Source organism: Anoplopoma fimbria, chromosome 23 (assembly GCF_027596085.1).
Source record: "Anoplopoma fimbria isolate UVic2021 breed Golden Eagle Sablefish chromosome 23, Afim_UVic_2022, whole genome shotgun sequence".
Classification (NCBI taxonomy): Eukaryota; Metazoa; Chordata; class Actinopteri; order Perciformes; family Anoplopomatidae; genus Anoplopoma; species Anoplopoma fimbria.
Window position 1 is genome coordinate 10,161,323 of NC_072471.1, and position 17,388 is coordinate 10,178,710.

Here is a 17,388-nt window from a genome sequence, read left to right on the forward strand (position 1 = left end):
AAACTCGTCTCTCAAAATGTCATGTTAGGAGATGAGGAAAAGTAAGGTGATCACCAACAAAGTCACTCTATGATTCATCCTCAGGGGAACACGAATGTCTGGTCAAAATGGCAATTGTCTTATACTATAGCGGTGGACAGAACGACAGGAGCTGCCATCCCTAATGAGACTCCCTTGTTTTCCAGCTCAGCCCTGCCGCTCTGTGTTTGACAAACTTGTAGATCATAACATCGTACATGAAATGAAAGCTTGTACATTTCTGCCTCAGTGACCGATACACTATAAGTGTGGCTATGGTTACAGTGTGGGAGATTTTTTCATGTCTCAACAATATAACACTATGTCAAACTAATGGCCTTGTGGCGGGAAACCTTAGCGTGTTTAGAAGACGTTGCCTAGCAATCCCCCTCTGATATCCATCATTGTACAAATAATCTAATATAATCAGAGCAGGAAGCTCTGGTTGACTGCAGTAAAAGCAGTACATTGTCATGAGAGTCTGTGTGGGTGGGAGAGATAGATTATGTTATTAGCCCACAGCGATGAAGTTCACACAATCTAAGACAAAACACGCTTTCTGTGCATTTTTTACAGAATTGACATTTCATTTTAAGAATTTGCGTCCTTAAAGCGGTTATAATAGATCATTTTATAATGACATTAATCAAATGACAATGTAAAACAGGTCGCTTGTGAATAATCTCTAACACTCTTAGCTGAACTTGTCACGCAAAAGAACACACAACAATTCATGTAAATAAATCCTCAATCAAACATTTCAAGTTTCTTTTAATGGGTGTGATAAAACCTTGACATGTTTGTGAAAAAAATGCAATTCAATAAGATTTGAAGCGTAACATATGTTAAGTAAATTGTAAAACTTTGGAAATACATGCGTAAACAATAATTTAAATAAATACAATTCTGGAAAAAAATCAACTCATACTGTGTAAAAAATAAGAATTAGCTTCATGAATTCAACTTTCATCACTCAGATTCAGACATTGTAAACAAGTGCAAAGACAGAAAGTTAACAAGTGAAACCTAAATTAAGACCAAAAAGCAAATGTACGCTGTGGTTACAGTAAAAGAGGCTCTGCGTATATTTCTTTTTGCTTGTGCTTTGATTCACTCACTTTTAGTTCCAAGTACAAAATAAATAAATACTAGCTAAAACTGCATTTTCTTTGACTCACACTACATCAAAATCAGAAATACATTATTGTCCCTCGAGCCCTGAGCTTCCTGGTTTTTAGTTTCATGGCTCTATTGTAAATGATACAAAGACACACAGTAGGAGGGACGCACACACACACACACGCGCGCACACACACACACACACACACACACACACACACACACACACACACACACACACACACACACACACACACACACACACACAGACAGACAGACAGACAGACAGACAGACAGACACCAACAGTCTGTGTGTATAAAGAATGTAAAAGTATTTGAAGTACGTACAGAGGCAAACGTCATCTGTAAACAACTGCACACCACAGCTGTTAATGTAACAGTTTCTGCTTCAGTGTCCTTCCGTGTTTGTTCCCTTCTGGATGTTCTTCAGTCATCCTGCAGCTGCTGTGTCCTTGTGATTTGACTCTACGATGACGGACAGTTTCAGGTCTCTAGATCTGCCAAGTACATTTTAGATATAACATTTTGATTACGACTTATAAGCAATGACATTTTGAGAAATACAGTTTATGGGTTTATTGTTGAGAATTAGATGAGAAGATCAATCTCTCAGGTTTTTATGTTGACTATGTAGCAAGTTGTCTTAGAATAAAAACAGGGGAAACAGCTTGCCAACCTCCCAGCACCTCTGTAGCTCACTAATGAACATGTTATGTCTCATTTGTTTATTCTGTACAAAAACCCCCTGTCAATCCCCAGCGTGACATTGTCAAACGATTTGTATGGATTAAAAACAACACCAACACCAACGTGTTAGTGAGCGTTTAAGTTGTCACTCAAAATTCAGAATATAAGCAACATTTCTGTATACAAGACGCTGTACAAATACAAGTAAAAAAAATTAGAAACCCTCCTCAATTAGCCGTGACATGACTTTTAACTTTTGAAACATGAATTAGACTGGCGATAATTGATGAATCTTACTTTTTATAATGAGAAGCATTATCCAGTTGATCAAGCAATTGCATAACACTCACAAGATGGACAACATTGAGGCAATGTGGCTTCTTACCTTCGCCATCAGCTGTATCTTCGGCCAGCGGGTCAGAGTTTATTATATACTTGCTGCCAAATATCTGCACCAGCTGGTCAAAGAACTTGCATTCCTGTTTCTCTCCTCTGGAAACAGAATTTGAGAGATTGTTATAAGGAGACAGAAATGTATGCCACAAATGAATGTGTACAAATGTAATGAGGTTGGAAATATGCTTAGGGGACAAAACCGTATTAAGAATGTAAAGGTTTGGACCTGCAGCATGATCTAACCACATCCCCCCACAATGAACAACAATACTTACTTCCTGCCTTCTAGGAAGTGTCGGAAATTGGCCCTCAGCCTCTTTATTCTGGTCTGACACTGTTCAGGAGTGCGCTGGTAGCCCTGGCTCGCCATGGCATCGGAGATCTGGATGAAGATGTGCTTGTTCTTTGTGCAGCCTTTTAAGGTCTCCTGGATGTCCTCGCTCCCCCAAATGTCCAGGAGGAGCTGGGTCTCCCCGTCGCTCCAGGCCAGCTTCGAGCTGTCCGCCGTCCACTGGGTACCTGAGGTTGCTAACAGAGTGGATGTCACAGAATGAAAAACAAAAGAATCCGTACAGTTTATAGAAAAATGACATGAATGACAGAAGATATCACAGAAAGCTTCACAATAAATTGCAACACTTTTTGTGGACATTTCTTAACTAATTCTGCGATATATACGGAACTGTAACTGTATGTTTTGTTTTTGGTCTTGAACCTAATGTTTTTTGGCTTATAATCTGTTTTGATTCAACTTTTCACGACACAAATTAAATAAATGAAGGGAAGCCTGCCTCTTTTGCTGCCATACCACTCACATGAGAAACAGGCTGTCATTACTACTGTAATAAATGTGTTATAGCTAGTTTGATGTTTTTATGAAAAGTTTCACCTTTCTTTTGAGTGCAGTCATCTGGCTCATCTGTGACTGACGTGTCTGTGACCAAGTCCTCCACTTTCAGCTCCCTCCCGAAGATTTCATTCATCTCATTGAAGAATTTATAATCCTCCCTGAATTGAAAGTGACAGTTAGTTTTTGTTTAGCTGGCAACGCTAATCCTAACCAAATCCAGATCATTATTCAAGACAATTAAACAACACTGACAACACAATGAAAGTTGGTCAAATTCAAATACTTGTGGTCACGTCAAAACAAAAAATTTGAATATGCTTTCAAAGTTTGTTTTAAATTGATGGAAACTACTGATACAGTGTAAAGCTGAAGGATATTAATAAATTGTTCTCATTTACTAAAAAAGTTCAACTCCATTCAATGCCTTATGTTGTGTATAATGTATGTATGTATGTATGTATGTATGTATGTATGTATGTATGTATGTATGTATGTATGTATGTATGTATGTATGTATGTATGTATGTATGTATGTATGTATGGATGGATGGATGGATGGATGGATGGATGGATGGATGGATGTATGTATGGCTCTTTACAGACTGTGGCAACACATTTACTTGGAAAAGGACAATAAGGAATCCATCTATCTATTTTTATAGTAATAAAATAATTATTGAATACTGCCTGACAAAGAGCAGACATGATTTGTAGACTATTGTCTAAAGTTTGACATTTAAACAACCAAATTGCCTCTTAATGCTGGCTATAGACAAAAATAAAAAATAAATAATATAAAGAAAATGATTCATAGCTTTGTCATCACTGACTTTTCATGGAGGAAGCCATGTTTAAGGCGTTTGATGCGTGTGTAGCACTGCTCTGAGGTCCTTATGAATCCTCCGTCACCCATCTTCTCGGAGATGTACTCGAACACGTGGCGGTTCTTCAGGCAGCCTTTCAGGGTGAGCTGGACGTTGTCTTCACCCCAGATCTCCAGCAGGGTGCGTGTCTCCAGGTCGGACCAGGGCATCTTTCTGCTCTGGTCAGCCAGGAGGTGGCTGGACGAGGGCTGCTCGTCTAAGTGGAGGAACCACAGATTTATTATTGGGCTTTAATCTATGAAATGTAAATATTATCTGCACAATACCGCTGGGTAAAATTGCATAAATGGTGTGGTGACACAAATTGATTGATCATAGTTGAACCTACACATGTCAGATTCCTTGTCCATAAGGGTCTGCAAGGTGGCGTCAGTAGCAGCACTGTCCACTTCAGGACATACAGAGTCATCACCAAGCACCGGAGCCAGGAGGTGGAAGTACCGGAACACAGTTTGCCGTCCTCCGCTTCTGGAAAACATCAATCAAAAGCAAGCTGGGAAACAGTCTGCTGGTGTGGAGACGATGGTCTTATCTTTTACTTAGCAATTTTATTTACCTCCAGCTGTTGCAATAACGCCTGTAACTCTTCTTCAACCTTTTGATCCGGGAGTGGCACTGCTCCGTCGTCCTCGGGTATCCCATGGCGATCATTTTCTCTGATAAGTCGGCAAATATGTGCCCGTTGCGGACGCAGGTTTTCAGGCTGTGCTGCACGTCGTCTGCAGCCCACACCTCAACGAGAGCGACCGTCTCCTGCTCCGTCCACGCTGTGTTCACATCTGCACCTATTTCAGGTTGATGCAGCAGTTAGAAAGACTGATTGGATTTTGTGTCAACATAGTACTGCTGTGTGAATGAATGAAGATGACTGTACCTGGATCTTGGTCTGCTTGTTCGTCCTTTTCATCATACTCATCGATAGAAACTGCTTCCTGACCGAGTATTTCTTCCAGCTGGTGGTAGAATTTGTAATCTACTCTTCTTCCACATCTAGATGGCACAAAAAGATGTAAATATGAACCATTAGAGTCATACTGGATTATACTTGCAAACAGATAAAACAGGCAAACTGAAAGATTGATCTTACTTCTTTCTGTCGTAGCAGTGTCGGAAGTTGTTCCTCAGTGACTTGACTTTCCAGCGGCACTGCTCCGAGGTCTTTGAGTAGCCGAGGTCGCGCAGTCTCTCCGAAATGTCGGCGTAAACGTGTCCGTTGTGCACAGAACCCCTCAGTGCCTTCTGAACGTCTTCCTCGCCCCAGATCTCCATAAGCGCCAGGGTCTCCTCGTCAGACCACGAGCTAGTTGACGATTTCTCTGTTGACATGCTGTTTTCTACATCTTACAGCAGAAACACAGCACTTGTCACTTTTTGTATCGGTTTTGGTACGAACGCACTATTTCACAAGTTACTGCAGTTGTTTCAGCCAAGAAGTATGTTTTATGTTTTTTAACATGGTAGCATTCACAATTATCCTGTAATTGTCACATGTTCAGACATTATGACATTGACAGTGAATTACTTATTATTAGTTCTGTGTTTGTGTATTGAAGCCAAATTCTCCTCCACCGTATTTATATCTCAGCCATAACATTAAGTGCAGTTTTTTACCCAAAGATATATAGAAGCTAATTATGAAAGTTGTAAGTGTATTATATATCTGTATTATCTAGTCTCTGTCAACGCATTTGGGGCTCACTTCCATTCAAACCTATTGATTTTATAACCATTATTATATTGTACAAATTACTGCAAAAAATATAAAACATCATTCAATTTATATATGACACATGAAAAATTGTTAAGTTAGGCCCAAGCACCCAACTAGTAGCTTCCCTGCAAATTCTAAACACAAAAACAACCTCATAAGAGCAAAATGCAAGACTAAAATAAAGCTAATCAGCGTGTTAGCGAACAGCAATCACACACATTTTCTGTAGAAAATGCTTTACTAGTTTTTAGTACTTCTTTTATACTTGCACAACATTTGAAATACTACATATGTCCATAACACTGGTGTAAAACAGTGTGTGTGAAAGAGAGTGAAGGTTTATTTTTTTTTACCTGTTTCGGTCACTGATTCACAATTGGATTCTTCTGATATTTCGATGGAGTCTGTTACCACAGTGGAGGATGTTGACGGCTGCTTGTCCAGGATTTGTTCCAGCAGATCATAGAATTTAAAGTCGACTCTGTCAGTCCCCGATGAGCTACGGACAGTGAAGACAGATGTATTAACACAAAGATGTCCTGCCAACAGTACAGTACACAGAATGAGTTTTCAGGTTCAGCACTTACTTCAGGTTTTCCTGACACTGCCGGTAGTTGGCTTTCAGGCGTTTGATCCTGGTGTGGCACTGCCCTGCACTGCGGGAGTAGCCGTTGGCGGTGAGCTTCTCTGATATTTCGGTGAAAATGTGACCGTTGTGTGGGTAGCGTCTCATGCTCTGCTGGACCTAAATGTGGGGGAAATTCTTAGCAAAATGTGGCAATATACAAGAAATATATATTTAAAATTACTTCTAACAATCAGACTGATGAGTATAGAACGCGCGTAGAAGCTTTACATAAGGATTTTTTAAAAACGTGTTATTTCCTTTGTGGCCGCAGACTAGAAAGCCATTGATATGTAGGTCCTTGTGCTCCTGGAGCTCTCTGTTGCTACAGATACTCAAGAGTTTCACTTTGATTTTGAACAGAAGAAAAAAAGTGTTACAAATGATCAAAGCTTAAGGTCAAGGTTAGACCTCTGAATTTCTGACTATATAAATCTTTATATGAGCAATTTAAATAATTCAGGAATTGATGAAGTGAAGTGATTTTGTAGTTAGCCCGATTACTCAGAATTATTAAAAGCATCATTCATTATGATATTCTACCTATGCCTCTACCTGTGAGTCTCCCCAGATCTCTAGAAGGATGATGGTCTCTTTGTCCGACCAGGGGACTTTCCTCCTGTCCTCCTGAACACCAACAGCAGACTCTGATGAGACACAAATAGAAAATGAAACACTTAATGTAATAACTTCATTGAGTTAATTCCCCTATAATTTTTTATCACTTCTTTTGTTGATATTACATTATATATCATATATCATATATTTGACCGTTTTGTTTTATATTAGCCACACTGCTCTATAGTTGTAGCTCGTAGACTGCTACTGTTCTTATGTTTTGCCTTGAAGCAAACAACATATATTAAAACAGGAACAACTTGTACATGTGGTAAAAGCTCAAAGTACAGGTACAATGGATTGCATTCTGTATAATTTGTGCTTTGAATTTAATTCAGATTTCTAATTAAGTTGCAAAAATAAAGAAGAGAAAAACATGTGGATATAAATAGAAACCAATACATTTTTGTTTTCTATAAATATTTCTGTTTGTACAGATATTGCTAAATGAATGGTTCACAGGGATCAGGTATAATGATTATGTAGCAGGCAGGGTGAAGTAGTGTGACTAAAAACACCTCAGCTTGTTATCTGAGCTCCCTCCCCTCACCTCCCGCTGTCAGTAGAGAACATTAGAGTTTACCCATATCCTGATGGGAGAAAGGCGGTGAGTCGTTGTCTTCAGGTTCTCCAGGCATTTCCTCCGGCTGTGGCACTGACGGGAAGTCCTTCACTAAAATGCTTCCCAGTTCGTTGTAAAACTTGCACTCAACATGCTCCTGTCCCTTCATGCTGCATTGAGAGACAAGAAGAGATCAGATATAAACTGTAAATCAACAAATACCACAAACTTTTCCTTTCACTCCTTTTTGCTGTAAGTATACATACTTGTTTTGGTAGCATTGCCTGAAATTTGATTTCAGCCTCTTCAGCCTTGTTTGGCACTGCTCTGGCGTTCGGGAGAAGCCCTGGGCGGACATCTTGTTGGAAATGTGCGTAAAAAGGTGTCCGGTCCTGTGCATCCCTCTCAGCTCCTGTTGCATCTTGTCTTCCCCCCACGTGTTGATGAGGGCCAACGACTCAAAGTCTGTCCACGGAACGCTTCTAGTTCCTTAAACAAAAATATGAATCACATTGTTTGTCAGTATAATCTGTGAGTCATTTTATTTAAACCCTATATTATGTTTTTTAAGTTTGTGCTTTGGGAAGCTTATGTGTACGTTGGAGCATCAGGCCATTGAAGGTCAAATTTTTTTATAAAAAAATTAGGGAGCCAGCTGAAGTGGCAAATTCTCGAAAAAAAAAACTTGAAATTAAGTATGAATAAAATGTTAGACTTTAACCCAAGAGAATATTTTCCTCCTAAATGTACAACAATATACATATATATTTACATAGGCAAAATAACAGACAAATACAAAATGCCTGCTTTGACTTGAAATTTTTAATCAGATAAACTAAACTGGAGCTGTTGACAGAAAATCAATTGGCAGAAATTATTTATTTCTCAAGTAAAAATACCAAACAATCTCTAGTTTCAGCTTCTTCAATGTAAAGATTTGATTATAGATTATAAAGTGATCATATTCATGATTCGTGATCATATTCACTGTTGGTTGACAAAACAAGCAATTATGAATACATGCAGTGGGGAATTATAACATATTTAATAAAATATGTAATAAAAGTTATATAGTACCGATTTCCGGTCGGCTCGTATGGCCGAGAAACCGCAAGTCCTCATCGCCGTCTTGTGACTCGTCTTCATCGATGACCTCTTCGACATCATAGGTGACCTCAGGAACAGCTGAGGGAGCTGAGGATCCGAGTACCCGTTTCAGCTGCTCATAAAATTTATACTCCAGTCTGGAGTTCCTTCTGGTGTTAGAAAAGGGAAAAAGGAGACAGGCATTTTGCTTAAATTTGTATCTTTTGTTTTACAAATTACAGCTACGGAGGGAAATACAGTTAGAAAGACAAGCGGAGAGGAAGGAGGACAGTTCATTTAACGCCTACTTGTTGTTCTTGCGGAAACATTTCTTAAGTCGTTTGATCCTGGTCTGGCACTGTTCCACCGTTCTCATGTAGCCCCTCTCTGCCATCTTCTGAGCGATCTGCGTAAATATGTGACGGTTTTTCAAGCAGCCCTTTAAAGCCCGCTGCACTGAGTCCTTCCCCCAGATGTCGAGCAGATTGAGTGTCTCCTCATCCGACCAGGGAACTTTTGTGTCCGTAACTACTGGGAAAGAACCTTCCTGAGAGTCTAACATGTAACGAGCAGAGTTAGTCAGAGGCCTGAGTTTAGACGGATCTGACTGATAGCAACCACTGATCAATAAAAAAACTGTCACAAACCTGTATATTCTCCCCATATTGAGATTAGAGGAGATTCACCTGAATTCTCATCATCCACTGACGAATCCCTGTAAAGGTGAAAAAAACACAATAGGATAAAACTGACAGATTGGCTTATACATATTTTTCAAATCTGATCAAAGTGATTTCTCTAACGTTTTTTTGAGAGCATTAACTGTTCCACATAAAGTATTTTCAGAAGATTAAATTGACAAGAAGTACATGAAGTATCACACATGAACCACAACAAATATTCAACAAGACTTAAGAGTCTACAGAGGTAAATGCTAACATGAGCGACCTAACAAGCTCACAATGGCACAATGCTAACATGCTGATGTTTGGTAGGTTTAATGTTTACTATGTTCACCATCATAGTTTATTTTGGCATTCTGAGATTTGTTAATATCGGTAATCACAAACTACAGCTGAGGCTGATGGGAATGTCATTAGATTTGCAGGTATTTGTTCATACCCAGACGTATTGGACCAATTTGACCTCATCATGGGGCTAAATGAAAAGCCAGGGGCTCACTAAAGTAATGGGATGTTATTGTCTAGCTACAATGAATATTTGTACAAAATATTGTGCCAGTCCATCATGGGGATGTTGAAATATTTCCCAGAATGTGAAAACATTGACACCAATTTATCTGTACTAGATTTCACAGAAATCCATCAAATGGTTGATTAGATATTTCAAACCAGATCAAAGGCGGTGGACCAACAGACGACATTGCCATCCTTAGAGCCATGCCACTAAATGGTTAAAGCGGAATAGAACCACGAGTGATGAAAATAAAACAGAAGTGATTCCTGCCCACTGAACCAATAAGTAACCCCTCTGTCACGTCTTTGTGTTTAACAAATGACCAAAATGTTTCTGGAAATCTTACAAGAAAGCCGTCGCCTCCGCAGGCTGTTTTGCGGGAATGTCCACGCCTTCGCTCAGCTTCCTCTTCCTGAGAACCCGCGTTCCTCTCACGCTTTGGTTGTTGTCATTGGCTGCTGAATCCTTGTCTGCAGTCTCATTAGACTTAGTGAGGTCTATGGTTTCATCGCTTGGTTGTGCACTAACTGAGTCTTGCACTTTCCTCTCCTGAGAAAGTTTCCGGCCTCTAACCTGCAGCTGCCAGCTGCCCAAGTCTCTTGTCTCCTCCAGTCTTTGTCTCACTGTCTCAGAGCTCCTCCTCATCGCCCTCTCCAGGCTGCTTGTGTCGAAGAGAGCGTCGAGATTCCCTTTGTGCTCTGAAGGGTTTGAATCTTTGAGAGCAGGTGAGCATGAGGTGGTGTTTGTGACAGATTTGGTCCCAGGAGGCAGAGACAGTGAGGAGAGGATGCAGTCATCCATCGGTAATAATCTAGGATCTATAATTAAGAAAAATGAAGGTTAATTCCACCCTGGCTTGGTTCAATAATTATTTAATTTACAAGAATAACTGTCAAATCTATCATAATGCAAAGAGAAAAATTACTGTTTGTTCAAAGTGCATCTTCACTGTCTCTTTCAAAATTCAGAAGTAGCTTTATTAGTTTTCTCTGCTGCGTGACAAAAAATCTACAGTAAATAACACAATACAAAAATGCTAAATCCTGAGAATTTGTACAATGAGGACTGGGTGAAAGATTTGACAGATGACAAATTGACATTTGTTTCTGTTTCAGTGTTGACTGTACAATTACAGTCCACAGTACCTTTCTCTTCAAAATGGCCGAGGTTTCTGTGATGTTCAAGTACACCCTTCATGTCCTCTGGCGGAAAAAAGGATCGTAGACATTCGTCTAGGAATGACGGAGTGTCTCCAAGAAAAGCTGCCAACTGAGAACAGAGATCAAGTTACTATCTTCAGTAATCCTGCACTCATTCTTTTTTATACTGCCAAATGACTCACGGGGAGTTCAAATAAAAAATTGAATCAGTATTATGAAGTGTTGTGTATTTTTCTTGACAAACATACATCATTTTGTGTTTCTAGAAGCTTGAGTTACCGCCAGGAACATGAGCAGTGTCACATTTGAACCTGATGCTGCCTTGCTGACCCAAATAAAAAATAATTAGCGTGATAGCCTAATGAACCTTTTTCTTATTTTATAGTATGTTACAGTTACTACTCAGACTTCGTTACATTGCTACTCTGCCACTGCTTGGTACAGCAGAGCAGAAGAAGGAAGCAGTCCCCTGGGACACTGTGTTGCACCTGTATCCAGTTAACCCCTCTCTATATCTGTCTCTGGGTCAGTGTTGCAGACAGATGAGCCCCTGCACTGTAGTCTGTATGCCACACTCAGTCTGAAAAGAATGTGTGGTTCAGTTTGGAATAATGCCAGAGCCATTTCCCGTCTATACAATTCTCTGTGTTGCATTCGGTGTATTATGATGGAGGAAGAAAAAGGCAGAGGCAAAATAAGTAGTGCAGACCTCCCACGGGGCCTGGCAATATCCCCAGGTAGCCTCACATCAACACTGCAGAGGGCAGGTAACAAAATAGGGATATAATGGTAGACCTGTTACATAAGCATGAATGTCAGCATCAGTGAGGCTGAAGAAAGGCCTTAATAGAAGCAATAGAGTAAGGTCATAGGGCCACTTATATCAGTTTTAAGCTTTTGAGTCTAAATGTAGACAGTATATGTCATGCAAATTCAGACATGAGTTCATCAGATATGTTGGTGACATTCAAACACATAAATAACGATATATTTATTCCCACAAGATTAATATAACAGATGACATCTGCATTTGAAGGAATATGATATGGTAATTTGCAGTGTCATTTTTACGTGACAAATAAAGGACATGGCAGATTCACACACGATTAAAATCACAGACGACTTCTGCATTTTTTTTTTTTTTACAAATTACTAGAGGTCCTCAGGTTATATTAGTCCCACGCCAATAGGGCATAAGACCAACCAAGACATTTGAATTATCACAAGCTGGTTTAAGTTAAGAAAAGTGTAACACAAATAACTCAAGGTAGATTATCATTATCAGGGAATTAGATAATGATAATATGTGACAAGCTAGAGTTCAAAAGAAACATGGCACCTGTGTGAAGTCTGGAGCTGGCAGCAGCTCCTCCAGTCTTGATATGAACTCCCACACCAGCATCTCAAGTGCTGCATCATACTTTGGCCCAAAATACACAGGGAATATTTCCTGCAAATGAGAAAGACAGACAGACAGATTTAGAGAGAGAGAAGAGAGAGAGAGAGAGAGTTGCATTGAGTTAGTGTATTGTGTACAAGAAAAAATGGAAATAGGATCAGGAAAATTAGGCAAAAATGAAGTAAAACAACGCAACATGGTGCGAGTGTTGTCTCACTTCAAAAAAATATTTTCTTTCCGAGGGATCCTCCAGTAATGAATGCACCAACTCCACAAAGTTCACCTCCGATTCCTCCACCTGGTTTATGGTTACCTGTTATACACACACATACACACATACACACTTTTATAACTCAAAACAAAAAGAAAACTACTGTTCCCAACAGTCGTGAGACTCAGCAGTCATAACTGACCCACTTAACTTCCCCACCAGAAAGAAAACAGCTTTAGGTTTGACAACGACAGTTTACTCACATGGTGATCCTTGGCCGTGCTGACGGGAGCTTTAATTCTGTCCAGATGTGGCTGAATAGTCTGCATGTCCACTGGGTGCTCACCTCGACACATGTCCAGAACCAGCTGGATGTGCACACACACATAAACAACAGTCCTGGTTTATAAACCTCCTGGTGTAACACTGGACTACAACTACTGTAGAACTGTTCTTTTATCTTTTCTCTATTTTCTGTGTTGTACATTATAAATGATGTTTGAATTCATTTTCAGTGTTGGACCTGTTGCTGCTCTGCCCACCTGATTTAGAGGAGAATATATGAAATAAATACAGATATATGGGCGATACTATAATCACATCACTCATCATCTATTTAATAAGACTGTTTATACATTTGAAATAGTCCTCTTAAACATGTCTGTAGACAAATACCTAAAATAATTACAAATGTCACCTCAGTGTGATAAAAAGTGACTGTATTACTGACCCTGGCCCTGAGTCCCAGGATGAGCTGAGCCCTCTGACTATAGCTCATCAGCTCTGGGACCAGTTCCGTCACCATGGTAACAAACTCCTCCAGCATCCCGTAGTGGTCCACAAGTCCCTGCTGCACTACTTGCCACACTGCGGCTGACAACAGCTGCAAGGGCGGGGCCAAGAGACGTAGATGTTGGACTGGAAGATCATTACCTGAGGGGGGAGGAAGAGGAGTAAAAGTGAAAACCAAGGAAGTGTCAACATTTCATGTAACTGACAATTAAGTTATTTTGATACAGCCTGTTATTATCTAAAGAGGATTAATGTGCATTAACAAGCCACAGTGAGTGTTTCAAATTACCCATAACCTGATAAGAAACAGGAGCAGGAGTAAACAACCCAAGGCAGGTAACCCAATAATAACCAGGTAACATGAAACACCTGCACAGGTCTCAATTGACTGCATTTGATTTATGGTTCATATTCCTTATCAGAGCTCTTTTCTTAATTAGTTTAGGAAACATGTCAATAGGGTAGGGCAATTTGATTATTGACAATACAACTTGGCCACACTTGTTGTTTTCTTTGAAAAATTGGAAATATTTGTTTTGTATATAACTTGTCCGTCAGTGTGACAGAGTGCTTTTATCTGGGACAGGCAAAAAAACAGACATGACCAAATTTGATTATAATATCACAAAATAAAATGGCATAAACTGTAATAGAGGATTCTATCAGGATTGCTTACTCCTACTTGTGAAAGGGAAATATCTCAATGCAACATACTTAAACGAAATATGTATTTAATGGTTCACATTTAGGGATGATGGCTACATAATGTAGCTTCTCTAACATGCAGTACTGGATTTTCATGATGATTATGCTGCGGCAGAAGGAAACAGTTCCATTAACAATATCTGCTGTAGTATACACACAGTAGCTGTTCAAACATTGACCTGCTAGACCACAATCTCTCTGGTAAGAGGCAGGCTGTTGTATATTTTGTTTTAGTTGTTTGGACAAGTGATCCAAAGTCCACTTCATAACAGTCAAAACAACAGTTGCAGTTTACTTACAACAGCACATATAATTAATCTGCACTTCAACGGATATTTTTGTCAACAACTACACATTACATACTGGCCATGGGCACACTATATGCATAAGTGAACTTGGTTTATTGTGGCAAAGTGCCATCTGAAATAATGACATGACAGTGCTGCTCTCAGGTGCACTGACAACAGCATCCATCAGATTCAAAACAAACTCACATCTTGTTGAACGCCTGAACCGAGCAGCCTATTGCATTTCAAAAAAAGAACTATAATAAAGGTGCAGATCCATATTAAAAGCAAACTATTCCAGCAGATCATTGAGCCTCTGATGGAGGGATGGAAATAAATCAGCACTTGGGATAGAAACACTGCAGAGATATCTAACAGAACATAAGCAGTGGATGTAAGGTCACTGTAAACTCATTGATAACACACACACACACACACACACACACACACACACACACACACACACACACACACACACACACACACAGATCTGGGATCATTATAAAAAAACGGGATGTTTTTTCATTACACGCACCTCGACTGGTTCCACTTTCAGTTCCCCTTTTTATTTCCATTTAAGAGCTGACAGGAAAAAAAAAGAAAAACGTGCAGATGTCCCCCCACTTCGGGTTGTAGCGATCAGGAACAAAAAAATATCAGACCGCCTAATAAATGAATTGTGCTATTTTATGATCTTTAAAACATCCATCAGCGATCGCCAACCCACAAAAACGCGAGTGCAGTTTTTGCAGGAAGCACTGACAGGCTCTTGTTTTTTTTAAATCTCGCTTCAGGAGGAGATACAGAACAAAGGTTTCTGGTCTCATCCGCCTCAGTCCAGATCACGGCAAGCCCTCTTTCCTGGTTGGCTGACGAAGACCGGATCAACCAGGCAATTCAGATTTCCAGACTAGATGGCGCCATTGTCTTTCCATTTATCAAAGGTCTGCTGTGGATGTTCATTTTTATAGAAATATGCACTATAATACTGAAGTATGCGTGTAATAACACTGCATTATATGTAAGGGGTGCTGCATTCAAAATTGTACTTTTACACAAACAGCTCTTTTAAATCTTAATATGCAAAGAAACTAAAAAACTAGACCAGTCAGACAAATGTAGTAAAAGCATGCATGGTTAAAGCAGCACAAAATAAAAATACTTAACCCTTTCATGCATAGAGGTCACTACAGTGGACAGCTATTCAAATGTTGTTTTCTTGTATATGCATGGGTTTTGATGGCATAGTTGCACATCAGCCACTACAGTGAGCGCTATTGTAGTGGCTGATGTGCAACTAAGCCATCAAAACCCATGCATATACAAGAAAACAACATTTGAATAGCTGTCCACTGTAGTGACCTCTATGCATGAAAGGGTTAATATGCAAAGTAACCAAAAACTAGACGAGTCAAACAAATGTAGTAAAAGCATTCAAGTTTAAAGCAGCACAAAATAAAAATACTTCAGTTGAGTTCATTATTTGAGTTAATGTACTTTATTGCTTTCCACCACTGTATGTATATATTTATGTGTGTATGAATCGACAGTCATCTGTTTGCTGTATGTATCTTTGCAATCTTTTCTTTAATAAATTGAGTTGTTGTGCTGCGTACTGAACTTTTACCCCCTCTCGCTCACACGAAGAGCACCCGGGGCAGGATGTGAGTCTAACCATGGAGCAAAATATGATAAGGACACATCTGCAGGATCAGCCAGGACTCTGGAGAACTTCCTTCCCATTAGTGAGGTCCATTAAAGCCTTCCTGCTCAGCCCTGTCTGCAGACTTTTACTATAAAACAATCTCTAAAACCTTTCTCTAGCTGAAATGGCAAGAATGGTGTTTTAGATTATTAGATTTATAGAATATGTGACAAGGAGCACTGTTTAATTTAACTTAAGTACTTCTGTTTCAGTACAGAGGTATACCCAGCATTACGTACTTTAAGTATTAAAAGTAAAACTACTGGGTATGCAGAATGTTCCTTTTCAATGTGTTGTTATAGGACTAAATTAAATAATCACTCTCATTTGAAATGACATCCAGATCATTCGTTTAAAGAGAATGCAATTTATTTGAAGATAAATAGGTTTACCTCAGCACCTGTCTTGCTAATTTCACCCATCTATGTCTGTGTTTGTATACATATATATGTACATATATAAGGTTGTTATGTGATAAAAAATAAAAAAAAAGATATTCAATTCCTTGCTCATTATCTTCAAGTCATCAAAATGAGACCTCTTATTTTGAAAACAAGGAACCGGAAGTGCTAACTAAGGACTTTTGATTATTTGCCTAAAACTTTAGCTTTAGTTCCCTGCCCCAATGAACTCCAGATAAAAGCATTTGGGGATGTTGTATATGAAGTATTGTGGAATAAAACGTTCTTTCAAGCTCTCATCTCTGTTAAATTCAGAGATGAGTTTGGGTCGTTGTAACATTGCTCCCCCCGGAATAAACACGGACAGGAGTATACAGGATGGGCAACAAGCTCATTTTGCACATTACCGCCACCTGCTGCTTCGGAGTGTGGAACAGAAACTACCCATTAATCGTGTCTCTATTATAAAATCAAAGACAATGATACTGCATGCATTTGATAAATTAATTATCTTTGGATTGAATTATTTGTCTTCATAATAAAACAAATGTTGAACTCCAGCTGCCCATCATTCTTAAATTATAACAGCCTGAAACAACATTTCATCTGTATGGAAGTTCTTGCAATGTTATGTGGACAAGAAATAATAATATGAAAGTGGCTGTTTTGATAATAGTTCAAGTAAATTATAAAACACCAAAAATTTCTGTTTCCAGCTATGACGGTTTGTTACTTAATTGCTCATTGTAAATGAAATATCGTTGGGTTTTGGAAAGTTATGTCGACAAAGCAAAAATCTCTAAGGTTCTATGAAGTACATTTTCAAACAATTTATTGAATAATTGAGAAAATAATGGTTATTAGAAATACACTGGTAAAGAATAGAACAAAGGGAATTTCCTTCAATAAATGATCAAGGTGTCAGAAAATTGTGTTAAGTAAATCAAATAATAA

The 17,388-nt window shown here is 39.1% G+C and overlaps 1 protein-coding gene across 1 annotated transcript; it reads right to left on the reverse strand.

Moving 5' to 3' along the window:
* Positions 1-799: 799 nt before the first annotated feature.
* zgc:113263 (uncharacterized protein LOC503753 homolog) lies at positions 800-15,147 on the reverse strand. The gene is made up of 24 exons (XM_054624666.1): positions 14,864-15,147; positions 13,275-13,477; positions 12,808-12,912; positions 12,551-12,646; positions 12,274-12,384; positions 10,920-11,043; positions 10,121-10,592; positions 9,225-9,292; positions 8,886-9,132; positions 8,569-8,747; positions 7,758-7,980; positions 7,513-7,661; positions 6,867-6,958; positions 6,274-6,431; positions 6,040-6,185; positions 5,063-5,315; positions 4,850-4,965; positions 4,532-4,760; positions 4,304-4,443; positions 3,922-4,171; positions 3,131-3,249; positions 2,517-2,769; positions 2,231-2,337; positions 800-1,655 (listed from the first exon to the last, which is right to left on the reverse strand). The coding sequence occupies exons 1-24, from the start codon at positions 14,901-14,903 to the stop codon at positions 1,642-1,644; spliced, it is 3,894 nt and encodes a 1,297-aa protein (XP_054480641.1). The 5' UTR covers positions 14,904-15,147; the 3' UTR covers positions 800-1,641.
* Between the last annotated feature and the right edge of the window lie 2,241 nt (positions 15,148-17,388).

Coding starts and splice junctions, on each gene's coding strand:
- zgc:113263 (XM_054624666.1), bottom strand. CDS start 14,903: ATGGAAATAAAAAGGGGAACTGAAAGTGGAACCAGTCGAG. Junction 12,385..12,550: donor AAAGAAAATATTTTTTTGAA/GTGAGACAACAC, acceptor TCTCATTTGCAG/GAAATATTCCCTGTGTATTT. Junction 4,966..5,062: donor CACTGCTACGACAGAAAGAA/GTAAGATCAATC, acceptor TGTGCCATCTAG/ATGTGGAAGAAGAGTAGATT.